This window comes from Betta splendens, chromosome 7, assembly GCF_900634795.4.
Source record: "Betta splendens chromosome 7, fBetSpl5.4, whole genome shotgun sequence".
Lineage (NCBI taxonomy): Eukaryota > Metazoa > Chordata > Actinopteri > Anabantiformes > Osphronemidae > Betta > Betta splendens.
The window spans coordinates 15,973,658-16,001,419 of NC_040887.2; the positions used below are offsets into that span (position 1 = coordinate 15,973,658).

The window sequence follows — 27,762 nt, forward strand, 5'->3', positions numbered from 1 at the left end:
GAGACCACGCCTACCTGTTGAGGCCGTGACGTCACTTGGTTCGACAGCGATGGGAACTAGAGCGAGCGCTGGTGAGTTTCCCCCAAACCAATAAAAATATCACATTCCTGCTTTGTCACTTCAACAGGGAAGTAGGCAGGGTTTAAAAAGGCGTCCGCGGTAGTTGCCACATTTATTACTAGTTCAGTGTTTCTAAAGGCTGCGTCTGGTCGGGTTTGACATCTTGTTGACGGACGTGTAAGTAGTAAATTAGTTTTCGCTCTACTTGTCCGCAGCCGTGCTGCTGTACACACTGTAGCTAGCTAGCGCGACGATTACAAGCTAGGCGCTGTTTGCTAGCAGTTTGGATTAGTTGCACGTCAGACCCTGCTATTCAGGTATTGTTAAAACAACGCGTGAAGCTGAGGGCTGATGACGAGGTGGTTTTATTAGCCAGATCAGCTGTGTTAGCTACGCTCAGTGACTTACTGTAAATGCCGCAGAGCTCATCCCGTCTTTCTTCCTGGACGGTTAGCTAAATATCAATGAAACGTTCGTTCTCGAGCACAGAAACATGACTTAAATCCGTGTTCTCTTGAAATGTCAGCTGAAGCATTGACTTGCTGCTTTGCAGTGAGGGTTAGCAGTGATCTGCTGGAGAGTTTGATCAGCTTCAATATCATTATTGATCAGATCTGCGTGTGATCAATGAGAGGTAAACCGTAAAGCTACGGCGACGATTGTTAATTGCAGCTGTTTATTGACATCCTAGTGGACGTCATTCTTCAGCAGTTCAGAAATGTGACTTAAAAAGAGGTTTAAACGCCAATAACATCCAATGAAGAAGTGTCTTCCAGTGCATTCTAACCAATGCGAGAAGATGTACAGTACCAGGAATAATGGGATAAACATCCCACATTCTGTCTTGCACTGCTTGTAAAACACTGCAATTGCTGTCAAAAAAGTCTTGAATTAATTGTCTGGATACTTATACAGATTTTTCTTTTTAGAAAATATATTGGTTACTAATAAATATTCAGGATGCACTGAACAAACCACAATTCCAAAGTTTAATGTGCTTTGTAGCTATGTTTTAGGCCCTACCTCATATGTCAGGTCATTCTGTGTTTGTGTTTCACACAATTACCAGAAGTACCCAGCAGAAAGTCACCTGATCAAACAGCATTCAGAAGAGGAGCCACACAAACACCCCCTTCAGGTGTAGCTGTGTACCTACCTGTGCATGTTCTGTGTTCTCTAAAAAATTAACGTGACTGCACATTAGTGATGTTTAGCGCTAAGCAGGTTAATAGGTTTTGTAAATTCACTTTAGATAAGCCTGTGTTTGACTTCTTAGTCACTGTTTTAACATGTGAAAGAACACGTGATTTTAAGACATTTTTTTCTGTTTTCTTTTTAGAAAAAATGAGCAGCCTCCCGCTTTCTCGCTCCGAGGTGTTTGGAGAACTGAGGAAGGAGCTGCATGATGATGAGGAGTTCCATCAGTCAGACGTTCATATCTTCATCATCATGGGCGCTTCAGTAAGTGCAATGATATAATTAAGTCAGCAACAGTAGTTCGTAGCAAGTTAGTTTAGTTTTACGTAGAATCTTAATTTCATTGGAGTGAAACCAAGATAGCTGTTATAGTTTGCTTTTGTTTTTTGGCACATTTGTTATGTAAATTGACTTGAATAAGACTTTTTTGGCCATACTAGGCATCTGTGTTGAAATCTTGAAAAGACTGTGCAACAAGTTGCACATTTGTATAGGGAAATGTTGAAAGCTACTACTTTCATCAGTCTTATGCAAACAAACATTTCCAACTTTCAAAACCCTATAAATGGGGCAGTCAAAGATGTCAAGGTTCCTCCAGATCCTTTAGTCCAAGGACAGTTTTCTAACACAGTCATAGATAGGGTGGACTATTTAATCAATCTATAGTCATGTGTTAAACTGGGAAAAAAATTGAAAGCAATTCATATATACAAAGCCGTGCTTGAAATAAAAACTGAACAAAAACTATATTTTTATTAGTTTTAAATTATTTGATGAAATGTGAATCTTCCCCACATCCATCAGACCGTACAATACAGCACTGCAGTAATGTTAATTACATGGTGTACTTTTTTTTTTTTTTTTACTGTTTTGCAACTACGAGCATATGTGTAATATTCTTCACTCCTTACTTAAATTCACTTTAATACCTAGTTTATAGTTGTTCTGTTTTGTCTTTTTTTTTGATAATGTCTATGGCTGCTTTGAACAAACGAATCTCTCCCTTTGTGGGATAAATACTCGTATCGTAAATCAAACCAACTGGTATAACTTAGCACAGTGTTTAATCGTGGGTGATCCATTCCTAAAATAAATTTTCTTGTGATTACTTATTTTTTAAAAAAAACCTGAGGTCTTCATTTTTAATCTGTTGTCATGCTCAGGTTTTGATTTCTATTTTTGAACAAATGGCTACATAAGAAGAAAATCTCTTTGCAAAGTAATGTGGCGCCACAACTGATTTTTTGCAGTGTCACTGAGTATCAGCAGTTTTCTTTCAATCTGATACAGTAAAACAAACAGCTAGAAGCACAATGCAAACTGTCCAACTCTGTGCCTTATCTACGGCACAGGGTTGGACAGTATGTATTGTGATTCTAGCTGTTTGTTTTGTGCTAATTGGTGTACAATGGATGCTTTTTAAACATAGATCTTTTAATGTTTAGTTATAGATAAATAAATGCATACATATATGAATCTATTGCTAAACATTAGTTTAATACCTAATATATTTACTGGTGCTTATTTGGTAGTTTTTGCCATTTAGCCTTGTGAGGTGTTGGACTGATTATAGTTCCTGTTATGGAAATGTATTAAATAGGTTTTCCCAACTATAAAACTTCTAACTACACTTCTCTAATGTTGCTCTTACTGATCACTTGTAATTGATGACCTGTGTGCGCGCATGTGCGTGTGTGCACATGTGTCTGCAGCAGTCTATAGGAGTTGTATACGGGCTATACTATGTGAAAGCAGTGAATGTCTTGCCTCAGACTCCCCTGTACAGTGTGTGGTTAGCACTTGTGCCTCGTGGGTGCTGTGCAAATCCTAAAATGAGAGCAGCCATCCAACATGTTGAACTGCATAATCTTAATGCTTTAGTATACTCAACTCAATTCAGTTTTATTTATAAAGTGCCAAGTCACAACATATTATCTCAAGGCACTTTTCAAGGTAAGGTTCAGGACCTTACACAACTAAACCTAACAAATTCCACATACAGTGGGTTGATATAGAATAGTGGTAATAATAATAATAACAAATAATTAAGTCTAACAAATGTACTGGTTAAATAATAAATTATTGTACTTCTGATTGTGTTTAACCTATAGGGGGATTTGGCTAAAAAGAAAATCTATCCAACTCTATGGTAAGTGAACCTCTAATATTAATAGCCTCCAGAGCATGTTTAAAAATATTACACTAATCTGATGTGGCCTTTTTTTAAATTTTTGGGTATAGGTCGTGTATTCTGTTGTGCGTTTTTCTTTTTTAAATTTATTTATTTTATTCTCTCTTCTCTCTTAGGTGGTTGTTTAGAGATGGCCTCCTTCCTGAGCAGACACATTTTGTGGGCTTTGCTCGTTCTGACTTGACAGTCGATTCCATCCGGTCTTCTTGTCTGCCCTATTTAAAGGTAAATCTATGAAAATGTAATGTTATTAAAACAATTAAAAGCAAAGGTAAAAGTGGAGACAAAATAGAACACAAAGCTGGCATGAAGTAGATAATGGACTTGTTTTGCACTGTATACAGAAGTAAGGCCATGAATACATCCAACCGTTACTTCTAATGGCTAAAGAAGCTTGCAGTTGTTTTGTGGCTATTTATTATCCGTGTTGTTAGTAGTCTGCTTCTGCTGCCCCCATGTGGCCAGTAAATTTTACACAAGGTCAGCTTGTGTAAAGCACAATAATTACAGCAGTCTGGAGATTTAAAAATATATTTTTTTAAAGTCTACGTGTTGACTCCAAAGGTTAATTAATGCATGCAATAAAAACACTCTAAAATAGGTGATGGATACAGAAGCAGAGCGCCTGTCAGCCTTTTTCAGCAGAAACACGTATATCAGTGGCAAATATGGCGATGATGCTTCCTTCTCCAAACTCAACAAACACATCCTGTCTCTGCCCGGGGGAGCCGAGGGAAATCGTCTCTTCTACCTGGCCCTGCCGCCGACAGTCTACCATGATGTTACCAAGAACATCAAGCATCACTGTATGAGCACAAAGTCAGTACTTTTCAATTTAGTTTATTTATATAGAACTAAATCACAACAAAAATAATCTGAAGGCACTTTTCAAATGTTTTCAGATTTTACGCTGAACACTTGCGCTTACTACTGTACTACTACATTATCAAAAGGAAAACAAAATTTAAACCTAGTTTAAAAAGTACAAAGGGTGTCTGCTTATCAAATCTAAACTGGAGGCTGGTTCAATAAGAGGAAGGCTTGGTAGCTAAAGGCTCTACCTCCCATTCTACATTTTGAAACTCTCAAAACACAAGGAGACCAGTGTTCTGATGGAAGAATAAGAAGCTCTTTAAGATAAAATGAGTTTTATCATTATGTGCTTTAGAGAGGAATTTTTATATTTTATCGTAGATTTTATACATAGCCAATGGAGAGAAGCTTATGTAGAAGAAATGTGACCTCTCTTCCTAAGTCCAGTTACAGTAGAACTCTGCTGCAGCATTTTAAATTAACTGGAGGCTTTTTAAAGATTTATTGAGACATCCTCTACTACCCTAGCCTAGAGGGAACAAATGCTTCTATAATATTCCTCTGAGAAAGCATGTTCTTTAATTTTACCAATATTCCTAAGAGGAGAAATCTTAGTCATAGATAGATAGATAGATAGATAGATAGATAGATAGATAGATAGATAGATAGATAGATAGATAGATAGATAGATAGATACTGTAGATATAGTGAGTTTGTTATTGAAAATTATGGAATCATCACCTCAAATGTAGCAACAGCATCTGCATCTTCAGAAGTTAATGTCAAATGGTCAGGGTTTTGGGGAAGTCCTATTAAATGATCAATTTCAACCTAAGGAAAAAGGAGAATGGTAAATGATGGTAAACACATTGGTTTGAGTTCCACAATCTGGATCAGAGAGACTAACATTGTTAGAATTCGTTATATTTGCTTTAAGTTTAATAAGTCTGATTATATATTCATGCTACTCCTACACCTCGACCCGTGCTTCTAGGAACATGATTATTGATGTAACTTAGTGGAGTCGACTCATTCAAACAAATGTATTCAAACTAACACGACCAACCATCAATTGTGTTTTTGAAGCAGAAAACCTTCCCTGTACTGTAGAATTCATTGTGTAAAATCTCTTGAGCAACTTCAGATAGGCTGGTAAAAACTTGGGAACCAACAACTAGTATCATGCACACATTCTTTTGCTGTTTTGTATTGGCTACATTCAAAGCTCTTGTTACTTCCTTACTGTGCAACAATGTACTCTATTATGTCAATGTGTAAAAACTTTTCTTGGCATTGGTCCTCTTCTAGCTATTTTCTTTATGTGTTTGAGTATACAAGTCATGACCGCGGTATATGTTGCTTGTTTTACCTTGGTCTAGTCAAATCATTCCCTAACTGCCCATCTGGAGTTCTCTCATTAAATGTGTCACATTATGTGAGTGAGGAGAGTAGCAAGAAACTTTGCTATTACTGTAGGTGACTTGGTTGCTGTCTTTTGTGCGTTGTGTAGAGGCTGGAACAGAGTGATTGTGGAGAAACCATTTGGACATGACCTGCAGAGCTCTGAAGAGCTGTCCACTCACCTCTCCTCCCTCTTCACTGAAGATCAGATCTACCGTATAGATCATTACCTGGGCAAAGAAATGGTGCAGAATCTCATGGTGCTCAGGTAGGAACTATCTTCATCTTTGTTTCATTTGATGCCTTGTAAAGATTCTCCCTGTCAGAAGTTGGAAATAGTATTAAGTGTTCCGGGTGAATGTGCAGACTTTTTGGGCCAGATCAACATTTATTATAGGTTACACCCCTGTGTGACCTTCAATAATATCTATGCAGGGTGCCACCCTGCTGACCTGATGAAGAGCATCAGTAGCCACACTATACAGTATGGTTTTGTGATTTGAATTATGCAACAGGTTATCAGCTGTTATGAATATTGACAGTAGTTATGTGATGTTCATTGCAGGTTTGGGAACCGAATCTTTGGGCCAATCTGGAACAGGGACAGTGTGGCTTGCGTTGTCCTCACTTTTAAGGAGCCGTTCGGCACTCAGGGACGAGGGGGCTACTTTGATGACTTTGGCATCATTCGGTGAGTGTGTAGCTTCTGGATTCAAGACTGACATGTTTCCTCATTGTGTTTTTTTTTATCTGTCTGTATATTGAGTTCTCGTATAAGCTATTCAACAATACTAAGATAGCTGTTAAGGAATTCAGTTGATTTGTGGAATTGATTATTTTTAACAGTACATTCTATGCATCAGTTCTAACACATGATCATATAAAATTTAATTGACCTCAACAAAACAATCTCATGGTCCTTTCTTCTGTGTGACCACCGGTTCCACTGGTTGTAATCAGAGATGTTATGCAGAACCACTTGCTCCAGATGCTCTGCCTAGTTGCAATGGAGAAACCAGCTTCAACCAGCTCTGACGATGTCAGAGATGAAAAGGTACAAAGTTGTTTGATCAGTCACTCCAGTGTGACTGTTGAAGATGTACTGCATCTTTTGAATACCGGCTTTTATGACTTTTTAAAAGGCATTTAAAAGTGGGGGGTGCCGGAGATAGTGATTTCTTTGTTTTTTGTGTAGGTTAAAGTACTGAAGTGCATTGCTCCCGTGACTATGTCAGATGTGGTGCTGGGTCAGTATGTTGGGGATCAAGAAGGTGAAGGAGAGGCGAAACTGGGTTACCTTGATGATCCCACAGTGCCTAAAGGCTCAACTCAGGCTACGTTCGCCACCGCTGTGCTCTATGTGCACAATGAGCGCTGGGATGGTAACCATACATTTGAATGCACAAAAAGCTCTTCTAAAGTCAATGCATGTATTGTGTCTTCTTATAATTAATTGTTTTGACATTTTTGCTCAGGAGTTCCTTTCATCCTTCGTTGTGGAAAAGCTCTGAATGAGCGGAAAGCTGAGGTACGGCTGCAGTTTACGGATGTCCCAGGGGACATTTTTGGAGATCAGTGTCGCAGGAATGAGCTGGTGGTACGTGTGCAGCCTAACGAGGCTGTCTACGCCAAGATGATGAGCAAAAAGCCAGGCGTGTACTTCAGTCCTGAAGAAACTGAGTTGGATCTTACTTACAAGAGTAGATACAAGGTACAATGGGTTCAAGTTTATTTACTGTCCTGTTAAATCCCTGCTTAACACAAAGTCCCAAACAAACGTGCATTTGTTAAAAATAATTATAGTTTCAATGCTTTGTTGTTCTTTTTTCTGTCAATACATTTTTCCAATGTCAAAACTTTTTTTTAGGATGTGAAGCTTCCAGATGCTTATGAGCGCCTCATTCTGGATGTCTTCTGTGGAAGTCAGATGCACTTTGTGCGCAGGTACAGTGTATCTTATCCCTATAACCTGAATGTCTTGTGAACCTACAGTTCACTAGATGGTGTCGGGGGGTGTGCAATATACCACCCACAGTAATAACAGTATAAACTTTTACACAATTACCGTACATTAGATGTATTCATGTTCCGAAAGGAACACAAAGTTGTCCGGGAATGTGAATGTCAGGCTGACTTTCTGCTTTAACTGCCGTCATTTGCTTATCGTTAACCAGCTGCAATTTTAAAAAAAATTACTGTTCTCATATTTTACAGCAAAGCACCAAACAAGACAGCCGTTACTTTCTGTTTTCATAAGACTTCTGATCTGTTATAATTAATGATTATAATTAATTATTATAATAATTAAAATAGTCAATGTAAAGGCCTTACATATATTTCAGTCTATTGAAGCTCTGTCCTCACCCATGTTGAATCTTCTTTCTCTACAGTGATGAGCTAAGGGAGGCCTGGAGGATCTTCACACCTCTTCTCCATCAGATTGATAAGGAAAAGCCTAAACCTATTCCTTACAAATATGGGAGGTAGGTAATGCGTTTGACTAGGACTTTGTAATCATGATAATTATTGTAGTAACTGATTCTTTCTTTTCTCCTTAGTCGTGGCCCTACAGAAGCAGATGACCTATCAAAGAGAGTTGGGTTTCGCTATGAAGGCACTTACAAATGGGTCAATCCTCTGTGAACTGGAATGAGGTGTGGAGGCATAAGTAGCAGCAACATAGGATGAGGGATGCAGCTGGATATGTAGACTGTCATGTCCCGAAACTGGACTATCCACCATGTGGATCCATTACAGCAGTAGGTATATTTGGAAAAAGAAAATTCAGGTAGCATAATTATTGAAACCAAAAATAGTTTTAGTAGTTATTTTCTTATTTTAAATATTCCAAGTGGCTTTATTTTAATTTAGAGGTGGGACCAACTCTGTTACAGGGAAAACAAAAATGGTCTCATTGAGAAAATTTTGGTCAACAAATTAATTGTGGCTCCATTCCCAGGGACTCTCTTTTAAAAGTCTTAAATGATTGGGGTTATAAACTGAGTAACAGGACCTAAGCAATAACCAGTCAGCATAGTCAGGCTTAATTGTACTGTAGCAAAAGTGGTAACCTGACACTGCAAAGATGAGGACTAAGTGGTAGGATTGTCCACTATCGCTGTGTACTGTAATGGTTATAACCTTTCAGGCTTTGACTGCGTGTATTCATCACACTTTCTGGAATTTCTTTTTACCTATTTTAGTTTCTTTTTTCCTCCTGTCTGAAGCCAGGAATGGTTAGGGCAGGATTCTTGTTTATAGTTTGGTTAAAAGCATTCATACTGGCATTAAATGGCTTTGTGGACAGAGCGTGTTCTTATTTTGATTAGTACCCTCCCTCTGAGCTTCATTCCTTTTCATATTTTTTTCAGGGTTACTTAAGTTTGATTGAGTCTGATTATTCATTCTATATTTCAAATACTCCAGATAGTGGTCAACAGTGAATGTTTATTAAATGATGTACTGTATGCTGCTATCTGCGTGCTCATGTAACGCTAGCTACATTTCCACAAGTTGTAATAAACTCGTTCTGCTTCTCTAATGTGTTTGACTTGTTAATAGGTGACATTTAAAGGTTGACCTCAGAATTTAAATTTAAAATCAGATAGCCTGTCTCTAGCCTGGCTCACTAATTAAGCTTTATCCCAATTAAACCTTTATTAACCTGCTGGTGGGTGCATTTAGGTTGCAATCTTGTTTGACACCAGATCAAAAGGTTGTGCGTGCTTTGAGGTACCTTTTGATACACCATCAAATCTGAAGGCCCTTAAAATTAGGTTTTTATTGCAACAATCAGTCTTATCATTTTGGCAGTGATAAGATGCAGTAGTTATTAGATCTCATTTTAAATTAAACAGACATCTCTCCTTTTGAATGTGATTGGTTTAATCAGCTTTCCACCACAGCATTTCCCCACTTTACCAACTCTGTTTTAACGCTGTTGAAGACTTATTTAAATAACAGACATTTTGATTCATATATTCAGACGAACTGACAGATTCCATTAGTTAGAAATAAATGATAACAAGGTCAGGCTACACCCCAGTAACAGATGTTGTGGTGGATGGAACCTGGATGGATTAAACCTTTTATAGGGGGAAAAAAAAGACTAACTTAATCTTGTGTTCTAAGGCACTTACACTGGGATCATCAAAGTATTTCTTATCTTAAAATCCACATACGTATGGGGTGCCAAATGTAAAAAGAGCACCTATAACTAGTTTTCTCACATTTAACTAAATGACACAACATGTTTTCTCACATTTAGTTAAATGTTCAAAAGTCTAAATGTAAATGTTAAATGTAAATGTTAAATGTAAATCTAAATGTTAAATGATCGAACTGAATATTTAAGTAGACTCCACTCCCTATTATCCTAGATCAGACTCAAACACGTCAAACAGTACGCATAGCTCCGCATCTGACTCTGGATCGGTGCACGAAAATACTGGAGAGAAGCCTGAAGTCGAAGCCATCATGGCCGCCAGCTCCGACTCCCTCCCGTTGGGAGAGATTGAACGGGCTGTAACGGCAGGTGTGCGGGCTGAGGCTCCGCTTCAAACTGCCGTTCTGTCGTAAACACCATTAATGAGGAGTTAAGTAGGTTTAAATAGAATATTTCTCTGGCGCCGGTGGAGAATTAGTTGGCTAACTATACTAGCTAGCCGAAGTTACGTCCAGGCTAAAAACAAAAGTTTCCAGATCAGATGTGGGCGGGGTTTGCGCGCACTGTTTGAGGTGATTGAGTTCGCGTCTCTGATCTGAGACCAGCGGTGTTTGAGGGTAGGGATGGAGTCTACTTGCCCATTGATGAATATTCAGTTTACACTCGGCGAACATTTAACATTTACATTTAACATTTACATTTAACATTTACATTTAACATTTACATTTAGACTTTTGCATATTTAACTAAATGTGAGAAAACATGTTGTGTCATTTAGTTAAATGTGAGAAAACTAGTGATAGGTGCTCCTTTTACATTTGGCACCCCATACATACGCGTACTGTAATGCAGCATAAACAATGTACATAAACATATATGGAAAAAAGTCAACTCTGACTAACCTTTTAAGTTCATCTAAGTTTTCATTTAGTGATTTGGCTCCTATGTAATAACTGGCACTGTGCATTCTGACTCATTTGTTGTTAAAACCCATTCTCAAAAATTATCCTTCCAAGTGTTAAGTAGATGTTTGTAAACAGCATTTAAAATTGTTAAAAGAAACGTTTCAATGTCACATTCTTATGCTAACTTGCACCTGACATTCTGCTTCTATAGATTTTAAAATATTACAAGAAGCAATTAAACACCTTTTGTTGAGGCTTAATTTCCTGAACTCTGGACTACTAAGGTAATGAGTGACAGGTTAGTGCAACAAAATATGCAAAGATAAAACAAAAACACAACATCCAAATGTCTGGGAAACCTGAATTATCAAACTGGACAAAGCAGATAAACTAGAACTAAATACACAAACATTAATAACTATCTCAAAAAGGAATCCCACTGATTGGCTGGAGATGGAAAATTGCATGACGGCTGGAATAACTGGTCCTCGGATTAAAAGCATTGTTTTCCTGTAAAAGGCACTTAGTCGGTTTGTTGTTTTTACATGTGTTCTGGGTGGTTTTGCAAACAGCTTATGAACTCAGTGACAGGATGGCCCTGGTAGCAGATCTGATACACAGCACTGAACAGCGGGAACCTGGAGGAAGAAGGAAATGTTGCATTGAAAATGAAGGCTACAATGAATGGAAACCGTGCCGACTGTGTTGTTTCCCGACTCACTTGTCAATATGGTTTTTGTGTTTAAGGATCAGATAGACCTCAGCTGCTGTTGCTGGTCCTTGCAGCTTTTGACCATTTAACATCTCTTTCTCCAGCTCTTCAATTGACTGAGATGAATTAGTTAGTTATTATAATTCAACAACAAACCAAATCCAATTGTAATCTTTAGCTGCTGTTACCAACACGCACTATAAAGAATGGAAAAGGATTATCATAGAAAAAAGGGCCATGTTCTCACCTTCCCAGTCCTCACAAAAGCCTCAGCTACTCTGCGGTTGCGACCACCGTAGCAGGTGGTGATGAGGTCAGCCACGCCGCAGCTCTCCAGGAAGGTTGCTGAGGACACAGGTCCTGTGGTGCAGAAAATGCGTGCAAAGGCAATCATCTCCATCAGGCCCAACCTGATCACTGCTGCCTTTGTGTTATCCCCATAGCCAAGACCATCACAGAACCCTGCACCGACTGCAACAATGTTCTAAAAGGCAGGGAGCAAATGTGAGCAATGAGCCAAGCAGAGCTCAAGACGCAAATGAAAGACAGTAATCAATGAATTAAGTCAACATTTTATGTTGCATGTGTGTATGTTGTATTTGTATATTTTGAATGCTAACAATGTCTTGCTAGATGAAGTAATTAAAATGATGATATACTGCATTTTACATTATAACCATGTGGAGATGGACATGCAATCCAGTAGCAGATTTCTATAACTTAGTCAAATCACTGTGTTGTTTATCAGCATGACCTTGTTTATCTAATTGAGATGTTTTATAGTGGCTCTGTTTGTCATTTGCCCATTTTCCTTGATTTCAAAGTTCATTTGGTTGCTTGTGGTTCTTAGCATAATTGATTTTGGTCTTTGCAAACAAACCTAACAGAGAAATATAATTTGTATGGCCATAAATGTGATATGGAAACATATTTTATACTGCAGACCTTATTGCATTACTGTAAATATGTGCAAGTCATGTGTATCATAAACCGAGCTGAGTTTCGTTAAGAAGCTTGGAAAGACATCAAAATTCTTGAAAATAATAATCAAACTAGACTAACAGTTTCAACGAACCATGTTTATTTAATCTGCATTAAAACTGTACCTGTTAACTACAACCATTTTCTCAGTACAATGTGGCTAACACATCAGTTCCACATAAGAATAGACTTAACCACGTAAGAGAATAATGAGATTTAAAATTTTGAAAAACAATTCTAAAGGATTAATATGATTTGTATTTTCATAAATGTGATAGAAATATATTTAATATTGCAGACAATATGCAGACGTCCCTCTGTTTTGCTGTATGGTGTTGAACTGTAATATCTTAAAATAATTAATCACCTTCAGGGCGCCGCAGATTTCCACCACATCATACTCCTCTACTACAGTAACTCGAAAGTTACTGGTCTGCATGAGTTCCTTCAGGAGAATACCATAGTTTTTATTCTTACATCCTGGAAGCAGAACAACAAGACTGTGTTTATCCTTTACGCATTTCTGTATGGTGACACTTAAACATGACCAGATTTAAGGTTAAAATGCTGTTGGTATACAGTATATAACTGTGATGCTCCAAAGAATCCCCCAAGTTAAATCTGACAAATCATTTAAAATAAGCTGTCAATTGTGTATACAAATAAAGAACAGCTCCAACTGAACTGGTCTCCCCTCAACTGCAGCACAGAATTAACCGGCTTAGAACAACGCAAGCATGAGTAAAACATTCAAATTTTTACTTTATATCTTGGTTTTAGTGTATGTGTAACTGTATTGAAACAATAATGTGTCACAAGTTTACTCACAAGCATAAGCTGTGCAGTAACAAAAAAGCATGCAGAGTAGAATAAGACTAACCAATAGTAGTTTCACAAAACTTCTCATCAGCAACCTCATTGGCAATATTGGCCCCCATCAACACACTCATGGTGATACCAAGTGTCTCCTGAATCACATCAGAGATGAGTTTAAGTCCATCAGGACCCTCATCCACACCCTGGAAGAACAAAGTACAGAAGCACATATTTACATATTTTTATCCATACTGTAAGTTTTTGGCAAGTCAAAAAATATTGGCTTCTAATGTCAGCTTTAAAGGTTTGGACCCAAATACTGTTACATTGGAATTAAACACAAGTTTAGTTGCTTAAAAGTCAAAGTGCAATTGTCTGCTTGCTGTGCCATGTTGAAAGAGGTCCATGTTGTTACTACACTTACTGTAAGGCCAAAGTGCTGTCACTAAATGTAGGCTAAGTCATCCTTAGGCAGAAAAATCATAGAAACATAGCACAGAGAGCATAATCATTGTGTGGTCAAAACAGCTACTATAATACAGTAGGTGCAGTGTTAAAAGAATGTACAAGAATGCCTTTTTTTCAGTTAGCTAAGAACCCAATCCAAGAGGAAGGTGTATCAGAGGTAAAGTCAGCATGCAGGAGCAGAGTTAACCAGAAAAAATGCTGAAGGTTTAAGCAAAATCAATGTGAATCATGTTATTACAGTAGATGAAGAACAGCCTGGCGTTTCAGCAAGTATTACTGAGTATTACATCAAATGAATGAAAACATTCAAGATCAACTTGCACCAGAATGCTAAGAAGAGAAAATCCTGGAGAAGAAAAGCCTTTGGTCATCACCCAAAGCACTATACCTTTCATCTGTTATGCATGGTGGAGACATTGCTTCACTGATTTGGATGATGACTCAACCTGAATCCTAATGAGCGTGCTTTTTACTTGCTAAAAGCAAACCCCAAGAACAGGGAGAAGAAAGAGAAGCCAAGCACCCAGTCAGGTCTTTGGGTTTCAGACTCCACTATGGTGGCAAAACACGGGGCAAAGTAATGAAAACTGTGTCACTGCATGGACCTCCCTGTACTGTACATACATAGCTAGTTTACACTGGAAAAATAGTTTACAACTAATTTATCTAATTCAGAGTGAAAAATTAAAACACAATTAGAATAATGCAGCATAGAAAGCAAAGTTGAACCTTGATGAGAGATATTCCCAGTGCGTCACTCTTTATCTTGCCCTTCATTGTATCACATGCTTTCCCAATAAATTGGTGCGGTATCACAAAGACCAAGATATCTGCATCACGAGATGCCTCCACTAGATCTGGCACAGCCACCTGAGGGTGAACAAGGGGTAAGGATCATGTTGGAAGAGTTATGACATACTCTACATTAAAGTGTGATGCAACACATCAAAAAACTGATACTACAGTGGACGTTACACAAATAAAAGCATTACTGACATAATCAACACAGCGTATATACAGAGACTGATACTAGAATAAGATGTTACTTATTTTTTTCCTCACCACATTTGCTGGTAACTTGTGGCCAGGAAGGTACTTCACATTTTCATGGTCAGTGTTGATTATTTCCGTCAGTTTACGTCCTTTCACCATCTCCTCAAATACCCACATTTTTACGGTGTTGTCAAATTTTGAATTCTTTGCAGCATTGGCACCCACTATCTTGGCGATGGCAGAACCCCTGTATTAAAGGTGCAAGGGTCAGTAAACTGCATCTTTAAAAAGCATAAATGTTCCCAAACCCAGTGATTTAAAAAAACAATAAATTTCCCACAACCGGTTTTGGTTTGTATCGTATCTCTCTGACCATAACAAAATGACAACTAACAAAGAAAATCCTTCACATGACACCCAATCCCAGTTACCGCTGGTGTGCTCTTTGTTATCTACATACTATAATTAATTAATGTTAATTAATTTTCACTGTTATGCAGATCACACCCAGCTCTATATTTCCACCTATACCTATATTTCCGTTCTTCCCTCACCGACTGCCGTGTTGAGATTAAATCTTGACGTACATCTAACTTTCTTGGTGCCAACATCTACTTATTGGCACCAAATTCATCAAATCAAAGTTTTAATATCCTCACTGACAATCACCATCTCTCCCTCCTCTCAGGTTAAGAGCTTGGGTGTCATCCTCAAGAGTAGTCTCTCCTTCTCCTCTCATATCAATAACACCACACAATCAGCTTACTTCCATCTGCGCAATATCAACTGCCTTCATCCCTCCCTCACTTCACTGCCACATGTGAACCATCACAGTCTTGTTACGTCTTGCCTGGACTACTGCAACTGGCTCCCAATCACTTACCATATTCAATTTAAAATACTGTTACTCACTTACAAGTCCCTACATAAGCTGGCTCCTCCTTACCTTGCTGACCTCCTCCATATTACCATGCCAACCCATACCCTCAGACCTTCATCATCCCTTCAGCTCACTGTCCCTTCATCCTGACTCATGACTATGGGAGACAGTGCATACAGTCAATATGCCCCACAACTTTGAAATTCCCTCCTTCCAGCCCAACTTTAACTTTATTATTTTATCTTTTTATGAAATTATTTTGGTGATAGCGATTTGATGATGGGGTGGCAACGGTGGTGCTGTGGGTAGCACTGTTGTCTCACAGCGAGAAGGTTCTGGGTTCGATTCCTGGAGGCGGCTCTGGTGCCTTTCTGTGTGGAGTTTGCACGTTGTTTCCGTGGGTTCTCTCCAGCATCCTCTCAACGTCCAAAGACGTGCATTACATGCATCTTTCTCTCAGTGCCGTATGTACTTAAAATAGAAGTCATCTCTAGATACACGATAAGGCTTGGAAAGACAAATGTTTTATTCTGTACTATTATTAGTCTAATAGTTTTCACACTTTTATGTTTATTTAACCATCTGCATTAACGCCTACTGTATCAGCTACACATATGTTCGGCATGTAAGAATAAACTTTAATAAATTAAAAAACAACATGTTGTTGTGTCACTTTGGGATCTTCCTGTAGGAAAAAAGCTCCCGTTGTGCAGCGATGACCGCTGATTTTTTTTTGTTTGTTTGTTTTATCTGACGTTGACATTAATTAAATGACCGCAAAAACCAAACTGACATGCGAACTCAGTTCTGCGCACTCAGACAGTTTCATGGCGCGTGACTTTAACCAAAGCTGTTTTGTTCCCACTAATAACCAGCATCTGTTAATTGTAGTCTGAAAAGTAAAACTTCTCCTATAACTAAAATGTGTCTACCTGACGTTAGCTGGCTGCATTGCCCAGTAATGCTAACTGAAGTTGGCTAGCAAAGGCTCACCGGGTTTACAAGCCATTTATAACACACACAACAAATGACTACAGTAAATGAACAGTTGCCACATCACAACATAAACAGGTCAACTTGCCAGTTTCCTGAGCCGACGATGCAGACTTTCTTCGGACCTGCCATTGTGAAGAGATGAAACCCGATGAGTGGAGGTGAACCTGCGCTTAGAGCCGCTCAGGAGCCGCAGTGTGTCCTTACGCAACACAGTCGCTGAACTGAAGCCGGTTCTATTGGCCAGTCTGTGGGAGGAAGGACCCGCCCACCGCACGCAGAGCCACGCCCCCAGTCGTTCCCCTTTGCCGAGGACCAGGGGTCAGTAGGCTCAAAGTGAGTAGGACAAAAGTCTGGCGTGGATGTTGCAGACAAGACGTTTTATGATGCACGCTTCATGACATGTTAATTGTCTGACACCTTACTTCATAACCAGACACAAAACTGTGAAAAAATGTCTCTTTGTGGTTATTTAGAAAGCCCCAATGATCCCCACTGTGCATGGGAGTTTTAATATTTCTCTAGACCTAGGGACCTGTTCATTCACCACTATATTGTAGAAACACAACAACCAAAACTAGTTATATATTTACACACAAAACAAAAGTAGGTCAAAGGTCACACGTTTTTCTCTCCATGTAACTGTAAAGGCATCTGCAGAAACCTAACCACAAATAATCATTGGTTTTGTCTTAATAATCAGAGTAAACTGGAATCTGTCTATATTGTATTTAAGTTGAAGTTAAAGTTAAAGAAGTGGCTGTTCTTCTTTATTGTATATCACTGAGGGCTGTTATAAATTAGAATAATAATTGTATCACCTCCGCACACTGTATTATAAGTGTGATGCATTGTTGAACATAAATATAAATCTAATAATCTAATAAACTCAGTCAGTAACAGCAACTTTTTAGAAACCAATACAGATCATTGCAAGAGAAACTTCAGGCCGGAATTAGTCTCACAAGTCACCTTTGAACAAATCACATTTTTACGTTTCTTCGTCACACGCTCTATGTTTTACACTATGCAAAAAGTACTCATTATATTAAAAGTCAACAGAGCAAGTACTAAAAGGCCAGTGTGGGAGAATGATTTGGTCTGCAGGGTTTAAACAAAAGGGGACCTTGTTGTGTAAGAGTTGCACAGGGAACTGAAGAGGGGCCATAGAAAGGAACTAAACTTCAGAAATCAGCAGTCCAGTTGTAGCATGTGGACAGAAATTGAGAAAATCTAGCTTACTTAGTTTAAAGGTGTTCATGACTACATGGGTACCACAAGTGCTTCCTCTTTAGATTATCCACATTCATTATCCACAGCTTCCACATTCTGTCTCTTACAGTAGCTACAAAAGGAAAGCATAGTTTGGCAATGTTTCTGAGATGCCAACAAGAAGGAAGGAGGCCATTGTTGTAGTAGTCCACTAATCCACTGACTGAGGAAAATTGTGGAGGTATGGATATCTTAACAATATCAGCATTTAAGTCAAAGATATTCGTTTTTTACAGTAGATTCCTGAAGTGGGCATGTCGTTGTGGTTTGAAAAGAAAAAGAAATGTGAAAAGAGATCCATTGAAATGACTTTATGGTCAGAGACACCTAGGTCATAAACTTGGAGATTAGAGATGAGAGAGGGGATAGAGTTGGGAATGACTAAATCAAGGATGTGATCCTTGCTATAAGTGGGAACCAGAACGTTCTGCTTCATGTTTAAGCAGTCCAACAGTTCTAAGAACCCATTAGCAATATCATTAGAGGGTGGGTCCACATACATGTTTGCTCTCAAATTATCAACACGCTGGATGATGATGCGCAAAAGGTAGTGCACTCTATGAATCCCGTTTCGCCAGGTCGGTGGCTGAGCTGTGGTTTCAGTCTCTATGGTAACGGCGCTCGGATGACGTAGTTGAGCTGCGACGGAGCGAGTTGCTAACTACAAAGATATAATGGGGTTCCTGGTTTTGTAAACAAACCCCGGGTCAGACCCTTTATGAATGTAGCGGGGTTGAGTCCTATGATGACTCCAATGTCCGGTGGGAGACTGTGGTTGCCGAGCTCCAACAACTGCAATGGCGAATACTGAGGCATAGGGCTGGATAAGTATGACGTCATCCCAGTGTTAAGCGGTAGCCGTAGCTGGACAGCTGCGGTCCACAGGAGGTCGTGAATGGATGCAGATGTTAGCTTGTACCAGTAATGCTAATCTCCGACGAACAAAGACAGGCAGGCGGCTAGCAACAGAAGTCCGACAGTAGATGCAGGTAAAGTTACGAAAATAAAAACAAAATGAAAAATCCTAATGCTCTGTATAAGGTTCAGAAACCTACTCATATACAGTAGTGAACACTTGTACCCACAGTACACAACTCAAAAGCACGTGTACTGCTTAAACAACAACTAAAAGTTATAATTAAAGCACATACACCATCAAAGCAGCACAATGAGTACATTTCCATAGTTTTCCATAGAGAACATAGTTCTCTAGTTACATAAATTGTCTTACCAATGTGTTAATATACATGCAGAAACATGTAACTCATGAATGAAGTTTATAAACAATTGAACAATTCTCAAAACATGTAATCTTCAATGCTCAAGAGTTTAATAAGTTTCAAGTCATGTCTATACCATGCTACCAGAACACATTAGAAAATTACAAAATTAGAGAACAACAATGACTGTAGCATGAAAAAGATTACAACAAAACTTTCTGAAGGTTACAACAGTCAGCAATTAGTAGGAAGTGTACAGGCATCTGCCCTGAATGACTTATGCAGCCATAGGACAGCACTAGTCTGGTCCTTTGGTCCACTCTTCTTCCCGTCTCCTCCACAGTTTGGTGACTCTAGTGGGTTCCTTGGTCATAACTCACCAAGGATTTTCCAGAGTCTGGACTCTGGGCCGGCCAAGGAACTGCTTTACCTGACATGAAACGTTGTCCTACATGAACACTGCAGGCTGATTGGGTGATGAAAACAGGGAAGTAACCATATGTTGTTGAAGAAGGTTCTGATAAACATTTGCATGCTCTCGGCCTTGCAGCTGTATAAGAGGCCCGACTCCTGCTGCAGAAAACATGCCCCATGACACTTCCTCCTCCACCTTTCACTGACTTCTTTACACACTTTGGGTTCATTCTTTCCCCAGTTTGTCGCCGAATGTAATGTTTCCCACCGGACCCGAATAAATTAAACTTGCTTTCATCACTGAAGTGAACTTTGGACCAATTCTCCTCTGTCCACACAACATGCTCCTCAGCGAAGCTTAGTCCAGCCTTTTGATTCTTTCTGCTAATGAGAGGTTTTGTCACTGCAGAGTGGGCTTTCAGTCCAAATGCTCTTAAATGTTGAGACACTGTATGACACTTGCAGAGTCAGTAGAACTGGAAGTTAGCTTTCCAGTTAAATATGGGTTGACAGATTAGCACCAGATGCCACATTAACACCAATAACTCTGAGGTATTTGAAAGTTTTCTCTAATTTTGATCAGTGTGTTTTCTGTGTTGATGTTTGTGGAAAAGGTGTTCTGGTAGCATGGTATAGACAGGACAAAAACTTCAACTATTGCGCAGTTGATATTTATTTTGGAATTGTTCAATTGTTCATAAATTCAATTTTGATCTCCAATGTAGACATGACCAACTGCAGCAACCAGATCATCATTCCAGGTGGCAACTTTTTTCTTGGCCCTTTTTTTGGTATCTAGTCAGACATCAGTGCTGTGCAAACGGCTCTTCTCCAAAGCTGGAGAGGTAGTGAGAGGATGATTAAAGCCACGTTCTGTGGAAACGATTTTAAAATAAAAATCTTTGATTTAACAAAATGACAACTAACAAATACAGCTCTAATAACATCTGACTATCAAACATATTTGCCATACTGTATCAAGGCTTTTTATATATTATACACAGAGAAAAATAATTATACACCTTCGATTAAATAGCTTTTATTTGACAATAAATTATGGACTGTGATCCTGAAAATCCATGTATTATTCAGGGTTTGGTGGTCAGTTTGCTCTGATGCAGTTCTCACACATAACCAGCAGATGTCGACAGTTAGAACAACTTTGTCAAATGGTGTCGAGCAAAACAAGGCTTTGCTTTCACCATCACTAGCTGAAACACTTTCTGTGACTTCTTGTTCAAGATTGTTACCACTCATTTTTCTGCTGGCCCTGCACTTACCACCAGAGGGCAGTAATGAAGCCTTATCCATTCCATGACAGGTAGTAAAAACGAACAAAGCCAGATGAAAACAACAAGCAAAAACAAAACATTTATTCAATAATTTACATGAAAGAGAAAATCCCTCATGATCCCCATGAAATAAATAATACCTTTAAATCCTTTTACCAATATACGGAAATGTCTCTCCCTACAACTATCGGCCTCGTAGATAAATTCGCAGCACTTTCAGAATATTCTATCAACTGGATGAAATCTATAGTGTAACACTTAAACTGGCCCCTTAAGGTGAATAATATTCCATCTACCACACTCCGGTAAAGAAATATCAGATACTAAGGCATCAAATTATTCTCTAGGCTAGTGTTTTTCAACTTTTTTGAGCAATGATGCATTTTCTCATTGAAAAAAACAACCAATATACATCTTAAATTGGAATCAAATAAACACAAGTAAATAAGTATTTTATGATCTTTAATATTTGTACCTACTTTGTGTGAAACCTGGCCATGTTTGGAGGGCTGATATCGTCAAGAAAGTCTTTAATTCAAGAAAGCAACACACAGAGCTCTTCCTCAACAGCTCTTTTTTTCTGTTTTTAGTTTCTGAAGCAGTCAGGCTTGAGAAGCTTAGCTCACACAGATACGTTGTGCAAAATGTCCAAATAGCTTAGTTTGTCAGACAATAAAAGATATCTTTCCGGTCATTGGTCAGAAACACTTTAAGTTCCTCCAGCACCTTGCCACAACACAACCATCAGACCGTCGTATTTCTGGATTTCTTCTTTTCAGTAGAAACATTTGACCACCAATCCAGGTGGCTTCTTCAGTCTGAAAGAAGTTGGCTGAAGGCCACACATTTATCCTTCAGTAAGGTTTTTCGCTCCCAACATGTAATGATGGGCTCGTTATGTGTTATAAGTGTAAACTTTCAAGCTCCTCCTCCATCGTTGCAGAGTCGTAGGGTTTGTCCTTTCTGTTGGACTTGTGAAGTGGTCTTAATCTTGTTTTGGAATAGATGTAAGGGCAGCATGATAAATGGTAGACAGATTGTGTCTGAGGCCTCCTCCTCTGTTGAAAGAGGGTGCATTAATTTGTACATGTAAAGCTTCCCTCATGCCTCTCTCAAACCACTTGTCCTGTCTGTCTAGAGTGTGAACTTTCTTCAAATGAGTGGCCCTCATTCAGATAGAGATACACTGCTGAAACTGGGCCTGATGCATTGTTCCGTCTGTGCTGAGCCATCCTTCTGTGTAGTGGCTGTTTGGTTTCTCCAATGTACAGTTGTGAGCACTCTTTACTGCACTGGGGTGTCTGATCCTTTGGGTGAACAAGTTTCTGTCTGAGTGTATTAGTGGGTTTGAAATAAACAGATATGCGGTAGTTCCCAAAAATCCTTTTCAGCTTTTCCAAAATACCGCTCATGTAAGGAATGACCAGATTCTTCCACTGATCCAGTGTCTCGCCCTGCTCTGTTGTCCTTGTCTCCTGGACTGTGACGCTGCCTTGTTGAAGGCCCATTTACAGTAGGGTAGCCACAGGTCTCAAGGGCTGTCTTTAGATACCTGTCTTCCTTTCTCTTGGCTTCAGTAGAAGTGGGGTTGTTCCCTGCTCTGTGATTCAGGGTCCTGATGACTCCAAGTTTGTGTTGTAATGGGTGGTAAGAGTCCAACAACAAGTATTGGTAAGTGTGGTTGGTTTTTCTGTAAATTTCTATTTTTAAACTGCAGTCATTCCCTCTGATGACTGCATAGTCCAAGAAAGCTAATCTATTGTTCTTGGTGTCTTGGTGAACCCGATGTTGCTCCACTATATTGATATGGTCTATGAAAGTGTATATATTTTATTTAATTTATTTGTTTTGTTGTTCCTATTTATATTTTGCTGTTTTCATGTTTAATTGATTAGCTAACACACACACACACACACACACACACACACACACACACACACACACACACACACACACACACACACCAAGAGGTGTATGAAAAACCCAAACTGTCCATCACACTAAAACATTCAGCCTAATACATGCTGCTTGTTAAACTGCTGGACACACGCGTGACACACCCAAAAAAAGGGTCAAGGATCAAACAATCAGTATAACCATAAGTAAAAAAGGTTAACACACAACTGTATTTCATATATTAAATGAATTCATCAAGTACAACATCAGACAAATCAGACTATGCTAATACATCTGAATTATTATTCATAGTCAGAAATATTTATATCAATTCACCATTAATGGTATGTTTGTGCTTGAGAATAGCAACACTACACATTAACATTCCATAGAGCACATTAGGAATGAGTAAACGAACGGTTTGATGGCACAAACGTCTGGTAGCAACAAACAGACACACAGATAAATACATGCTGACAAAAAAAAAGAAAAACACAGATTGATGATTACACAAACTACACTCATCAATGGGCTGTACAAAAGATGACTACTGTATACTGCTACATGCAATATAAAGCCCTACTGTAGAAGACACATTCAACATGTTTTATCATTATATATATAATGTCATGTAAACTACCTCTTCAAGGTAAATTCCCTTAAATGTAATGGGCAGTCTTAAAACATTCTTTATTAAAATTTCTTCCTACTGTATAGACATTGCCAGTGGAGGGAAATTTCTTTGTGACCTGCTGAAATCAGAGAGGGGAAATAGACTGTTGCAAATGTCTGTTAAATGCACTGCTGAACTACAGCAAGCATCCAATCAGCACAAATACTGGAACCAGGATTTTATTAGGTTTTATTAAATAAAACCTGTTTTAAAAGTAGTACACTTTGTGCTAAACTAAATCAATATGTTTCATTTTTTATAAAATTTTAAGTAGCCAACCTTGAAAACAAGCTCACGTGGCAAAGCCAAGGGAGATTTTGTAGTAAATTAAAAATTTCCTGATTTAATCACTCTACAAGTTGTGATCTTGTTAACCTACTTTACTCTTGTTAATGCTTATCTGTTTGTTTGAGAATAGACATCTTGAGAAACACTCACACAGAAATACCATTAGCCAGTTTAAGGTTTAGTAGCATCAACAACACCAGGATCCTGCAGAAGAATCAAATATCAGCCAATCTTAATTTAATTCGTCACACTTGTGCTGTGATATATGAAGCGTTTCATCACTTCATCCTTTCACCCAAAATAAATGTTTGTATATATTGTCTTGGCCTTTTCAAGTCTTTCTGGTTCTTCCTGGAGACTTTAGAAGATGAGGTAATAAAATGGTAAAATGGTTCGAAAAGGACAGTCAGGTGATTGGGTGATGTGTCAGAAACACTAAATAACAATGAACATTTTGTTAAAAAACAAAGAGAGTAGTATGGACGTTGAAATAAATGATCCAACTAAAACATGTGTTATGTAACATACACTATATTCCCAAAAGTATTCACTCACCCATCCAAATAATTGGAATCAGGAGTTCCAATCACTTCCATGGTCCCAAGTGTATATAATCAAGCACTCAGGCATGCAGACTGTTTTTACAAACATTTGTGAAAGAATAGGTTGCGCCTCACAAGCTCAGTGAATTCCAGCATGGAACTGTGATAGAATGACATCTGTGCAAAAAATCCAGTCGTGATATTTATTCAACACCAATATTCCACAGTCAATTGTCAGCTGTATTATAAGTACGTGGAAGAGTTTGGGAACGACAGCAGCTTAGCCACAAAGTGGTAGAACATGTAACCTGACAGATCAGGGTCAGTGGTTGTCAACTTCGAGTCAATCGCTACAGACCTCCAATGTGGCCATTAGATTAGCCCAAGAATAGCGTGCAGAGAGCTTCATGGGGTGGGTTTCCATGGCCGAGAGGCTGCATCCAAGTGATACATCCTCAACAGCAATGCAAAGTGTTGGATGCAGTGGTGTGAAGCTGCCACTGCACTCTAGAGCCATGGAGACGCGTTCTCTGGAGTGACAAACCACAGTTGTCCATCTGGCAATCTAATAGACCAGTCTAGGTTTGGTCGGGAGAACGATACTTGTCTAGCTGGATTGAATGAACTTGAGTGGCCTGCACCTCAACTCAATAGACCACCTTTGGGATGAATTAGAACAGAGACCGAGATCCAGGCCTTCTTGTCCAACATCAGTGTGTGACCTCTTGATTCACTTCTGGAAGAACTGTCAAAAATTCCCATAAACACACTCCTAAACCTTGTGGACAGCCTTCCCAGAAGAGCTGAAGCCGTTTTAACTGCAAGTTAAAACCTATTGAAGCCTATGGATTAGGAATGGGATGTCAAAGTTCATATGCGATTCAGGGCAGATGAGTGAATACCTTTGGCAATATAGTGAACACAGAATTCGTATTTAAAATTTTAGAACTTCAATTCTTTGGAAACATATTATGGGCACATGACATAAAGCCTCTGAAGGACAGATGTGAAATATACAGTACTGCTAAAGAACAAATTATATTTGTTGAGCGTAGACACGTTTGTCCCATACAATAAATTACTTTGCCAAAACTCACATTGACAGGTAGTGATTACCACTATGAAGCTGGGATTATAATGTGGTTTTACCAAATGAATATGAGCCTTTTCAGTTCCTGAACCCATTTCCAGTGGGTCTGCGTGGCTGTCTTTACATTTAGCCACTCCGCTGTGTTCCCCTATTCACAAAACTTCACCTGGCTTAGTTCAGATGCTCTTCTGCTGGTCTGTCAAAGTGCAATGAACCAGGTTCAGAGATAACTGTTTGAAGTGGTTCCATGCGCACGGCTGCTGAACCTTAGTGAAAGTTACTGACGTGACACTTAACATCATCCAAGCTCAGGACCGTCCCTTGGTCATTGTTATTGTTGTGCTTGTGCTTCCTATAAGAGCAGCGACACAGCTTATATTTCATCACCTGCGGGGATAATAAAACAAATCAGGTCAACTGCCTTTTCCTGAGTAACACATTTGCTAAGTTGAAAATTGGATAGATGGAATGTTTCACTTGTGTTTTCTTGTTGTCAAATAGCATAAAACTATATGCATTAGATTTTATTGTGTTGAGCCAAAATCACACTAAGTTCACATTAACTAGGTCTCAGCACCAGTTATTTTAACATACTAGAGTGTAATTGTCCACTCATATAGACGTACATGCAGCTGGATTATTATTTTGCATTCAACTATCATTACCAAAGAGGTCTCACCTCATATATGTAGTCAAACAGCTCCAGAATAGTCAGTATGCTTGCCCCAATAAAAAGTCCCATTTGACCACCAATATCCCCTGAAATAGAAAATATAAATTATGACTATAAGAATCGTGTGTTTAAAAAAAAAACATAGCCCATCTGTACCTAGAAGTCCAGCTACTTCATACGCCTTCTTCTGTTCAATAGTTTCATAGTTGAGCCCCTCAAAAAAAATGTCTAAAACCAGGATATTCTCCCTGTGAAGACAATATTAAACAACGTTTTTCACAAGTGGTTGGTTCAATGATATCATTAGTGTATAATGATCTATAAGGAGTACTATCTACTATAAAAAGTACTTACTTAATGTACTGCTCAGATTTGTTATATTTCTTTGCAAGATATTTAGCGGAGGCCTTGCTGGGGATCTTAACAAAGGACAACTCTTTGCTGTATCTGGTCATGTTGCATGGCGTCTCACACACACAGAAATCATTGTCTCTCTCCACCAGGAAATCTGTGAGGAAAAGCAATGCAACTGTTAGGATGTCATGTGTTGATGATGATGGTGATGCGTGTGTGTGTGTGTGTGTGTGTGTGTGCGTGCGTGCGTGCGTGTGTGTGTGGCAGGTGAGGGCCGTTTCTTACCAAGAGCTGGGTCAGCACATTCTTTGTACAACTCGGGAGTGCAGTACGGTGCATCTCCTGCAGCCAAAACAAAGCACACACAGTTAATTTTTTTCCTCTATTCTTGTTTTTGATGTGTACAATAAATTATCTCTGTAGCGTCACTGATGTAACTTTGACTCAACATTCAGTAAGAGTGTTTCCCCACCAGGCATATACACCATGCGACAATTGCAGTTGTCTACCAGGTAGCGTGTCTCACAGTCAATGCGACAGGCTGTGATGCTGTAGCTGTCGAAGAAGTCTGAATTCATGGGCGTCACCTTGCAGTCTCCCCACGGTGGGGGAAGATATATTAGCTGCAACAACAACAGCACACCATAAATCACAGAGCTTATTAAATAGGAGACTGGGGGACTAATGAATGAAGTTATTTATGCAACCCCAGTGGTGTAAACAGAAACACTGGACATCAGTAGGATCAAAGTTAGAAAAAATCATAACTATTCTTTAACAGATACCACATGCAAGAGTACCCTTTGTTCCTGGCAGGAAACAAATGTCTGGAAGCCAGGTGCCACTCCAAAACCAAGCTGATCAATGAAGGACGGCTCATCCTGACTGTGTATCTGAACTTTAATCCCAGCTTCAAAAGATGTCTCATCTACAAAAGTGACAGAGTGAAATGAGTAGTTTGCCTCTGAGATTCACTGAGGTATTAAACCTACACCCACCAGCACATAAACCCAGCACACAACTGCCCACACACTTTTGAAGGGTGACAGACAATTAGATCCCCACTGAGGGCACTTCTATTCCCCTCACCTGTTTCTCCCCACACTGGCAGGTATTCATCTTGCTGAATATCCAGCATGAGCTCAAGTCCATTACCCATACCTCCTTTGGTGGTGATTCGGGGCGGGCGCCCGTCATCGCCCGCGTTGAAGGTGTAACACTTTCCATAGCGAGTAAACACCTGTGGAACACAGGAGAATTTATTTTTTTTTACAGAAGTAATTGGAAGTTGGAGTCACACAAAGTACAAATGCAAGGGTCCCCAACCTGTGGTCAACAAGTGTAAGGGGTCATGAGAAAAATAATGGGAAAGAAAATACATGGCAGACACTATTTTATTTTCCAAGAGCCCATAACTCTGACAGTTTTATTGCCTTTTGTTTGTTCTATTGCCTTTTGTTCGTTTTAGAGTAA

At 39.0% G+C, this 27,762-nt stretch overlaps 3 protein-coding genes across 7 annotated transcripts in view; 1 reads left to right on the forward strand and 2 right to left on the reverse strand.

The window, feature by feature from the left end:
• Positions 1-34: 34 nt before the first annotated feature.
• Positions 35-9,203, forward strand: LOC114858208 (glucose-6-phosphate 1-dehydrogenase). 5 transcript variants are annotated; one of them, XM_029155127.3, is made up of 14 exons: positions 35-71; positions 1,130-1,198; positions 1,400-1,521; positions 3,369-3,406; positions 3,565-3,673; positions 4,050-4,267; positions 5,772-5,930; positions 6,228-6,353; positions 6,623-6,716; positions 6,858-7,044; positions 7,138-7,373; positions 7,530-7,606; positions 8,053-8,145; positions 8,221-9,203. In XM_029155127.3, exons 1-14 carry the CDS (start codon positions 50-52, stop codon positions 8,303-8,305), a joined length of 1,635 nt encoding a protein of 544 aa, XP_029010960.1. In that variant the 5' UTR covers positions 35-49; the 3' UTR covers positions 8,306-9,203. The 5 variants fall into 5 exon arrangements, with proteins under 5 accessions (XP_029010960.1, XP_029010961.1, XP_029010964.1 ...); XM_029155129.1 differs by lacking the exon at positions 35-71 and adding an exon at positions 82-237; XM_029155130.3 differs by lacking the exon at positions 35-71 and adding an exon at positions 111-237 and having other exon boundaries at positions 1,133-1,198.
• On the reverse strand, positions 7,368-16,819 carry LOC114858209 (glycerol-3-phosphate dehydrogenase [NAD(+)], cytoplasmic). The gene is made up of 8 exons (XM_029155133.2): positions 16,664-16,819; positions 14,772-14,949; positions 14,439-14,579; positions 13,306-13,444; positions 12,793-12,905; positions 11,692-11,928; positions 11,454-11,560; positions 7,368-11,370 (listed from the first exon to the last, which is right to left on the reverse strand). The coding sequence occupies exons 1-8, from the start codon at positions 16,705-16,707 to the stop codon at positions 11,274-11,276; spliced, it is 1,056 nt and encodes a 351-aa protein (XP_029010966.1). The 5' UTR covers positions 16,708-16,819; the 3' UTR covers positions 7,368-11,273.
• A 4,014-nt stretch (positions 16,820-20,833) lies between these two features.
• The window catches only part of LOC114858575 (acid-sensing ion channel 1A-like), a 196,032-nt gene continuing 189,103 nt past the window's right edge, over positions 20,834-27,762 (reverse strand). The window contains exons 3-10 of the mRNA XM_029155969.3: positions 27,379-27,529; positions 27,090-27,217; positions 26,762-26,912; positions 26,575-26,631; positions 26,290-26,443; positions 26,092-26,183; positions 25,942-26,021; positions 20,834-25,649 (exon numbers count right to left, since the gene is read on the reverse strand). Of these exons, the coding sequence (XP_029011802.1) occupies positions 25,530-25,649; positions 25,942-26,021; positions 26,092-26,183; positions 26,290-26,443; positions 26,575-26,631; positions 26,762-26,912; positions 27,090-27,217; positions 27,379-27,529 (933 nt within the window). The 3' untranslated portion in view covers positions 20,834-25,529. The remainder of the gene's footprint in view (positions 25,650-25,941; positions 26,022-26,091; positions 26,184-26,289; positions 26,444-26,574; positions 26,632-26,761; positions 26,913-27,089; positions 27,218-27,378; positions 27,530-27,762) is intronic.

Bases quoted from the DNA above. Each gene is read 5' to 3' on its own strand.
- LOC114858208 (XM_029155127.3), top strand. From the start codon at position 50: ATGGGAACTAGAGCGAGCGCTG. The intron at 3,674-4,049 runs GTAAATCTATGA...ACTCTAAAATAG, and splicing joins CTTGTCTGCCCTATTTAAAG to GTGATGGATACAGAAGCAGA. The intron at 8,146-8,220 runs GTAGGTAATGCG...TTTTCTCCTTAG, and splicing joins ATTCCTTACAAATATGGGAG to TCGTGGCCCTACAGAAGCAG.
- LOC114858209 (XM_029155133.2), bottom strand. From the start codon at position 16,707: ATGGCAGGTCCGAAGAAAGTCTGCATCGTCGGCTCAGGAAACTG. The intron at 11,929-12,792 runs GTGATTAATTAT...CCTGCCTTTTAG, and splicing joins AAATCTGCGGCGCCCTGAAG to AACATTGTTGCAGTCGGTGC. The intron at 11,371-11,453 runs GTGAGTCGGGAA...TTCTTCCTCCAG, and splicing joins CACAAAAACCATATTGACAA to GTTCCCGCTGTTCAGTGCTG.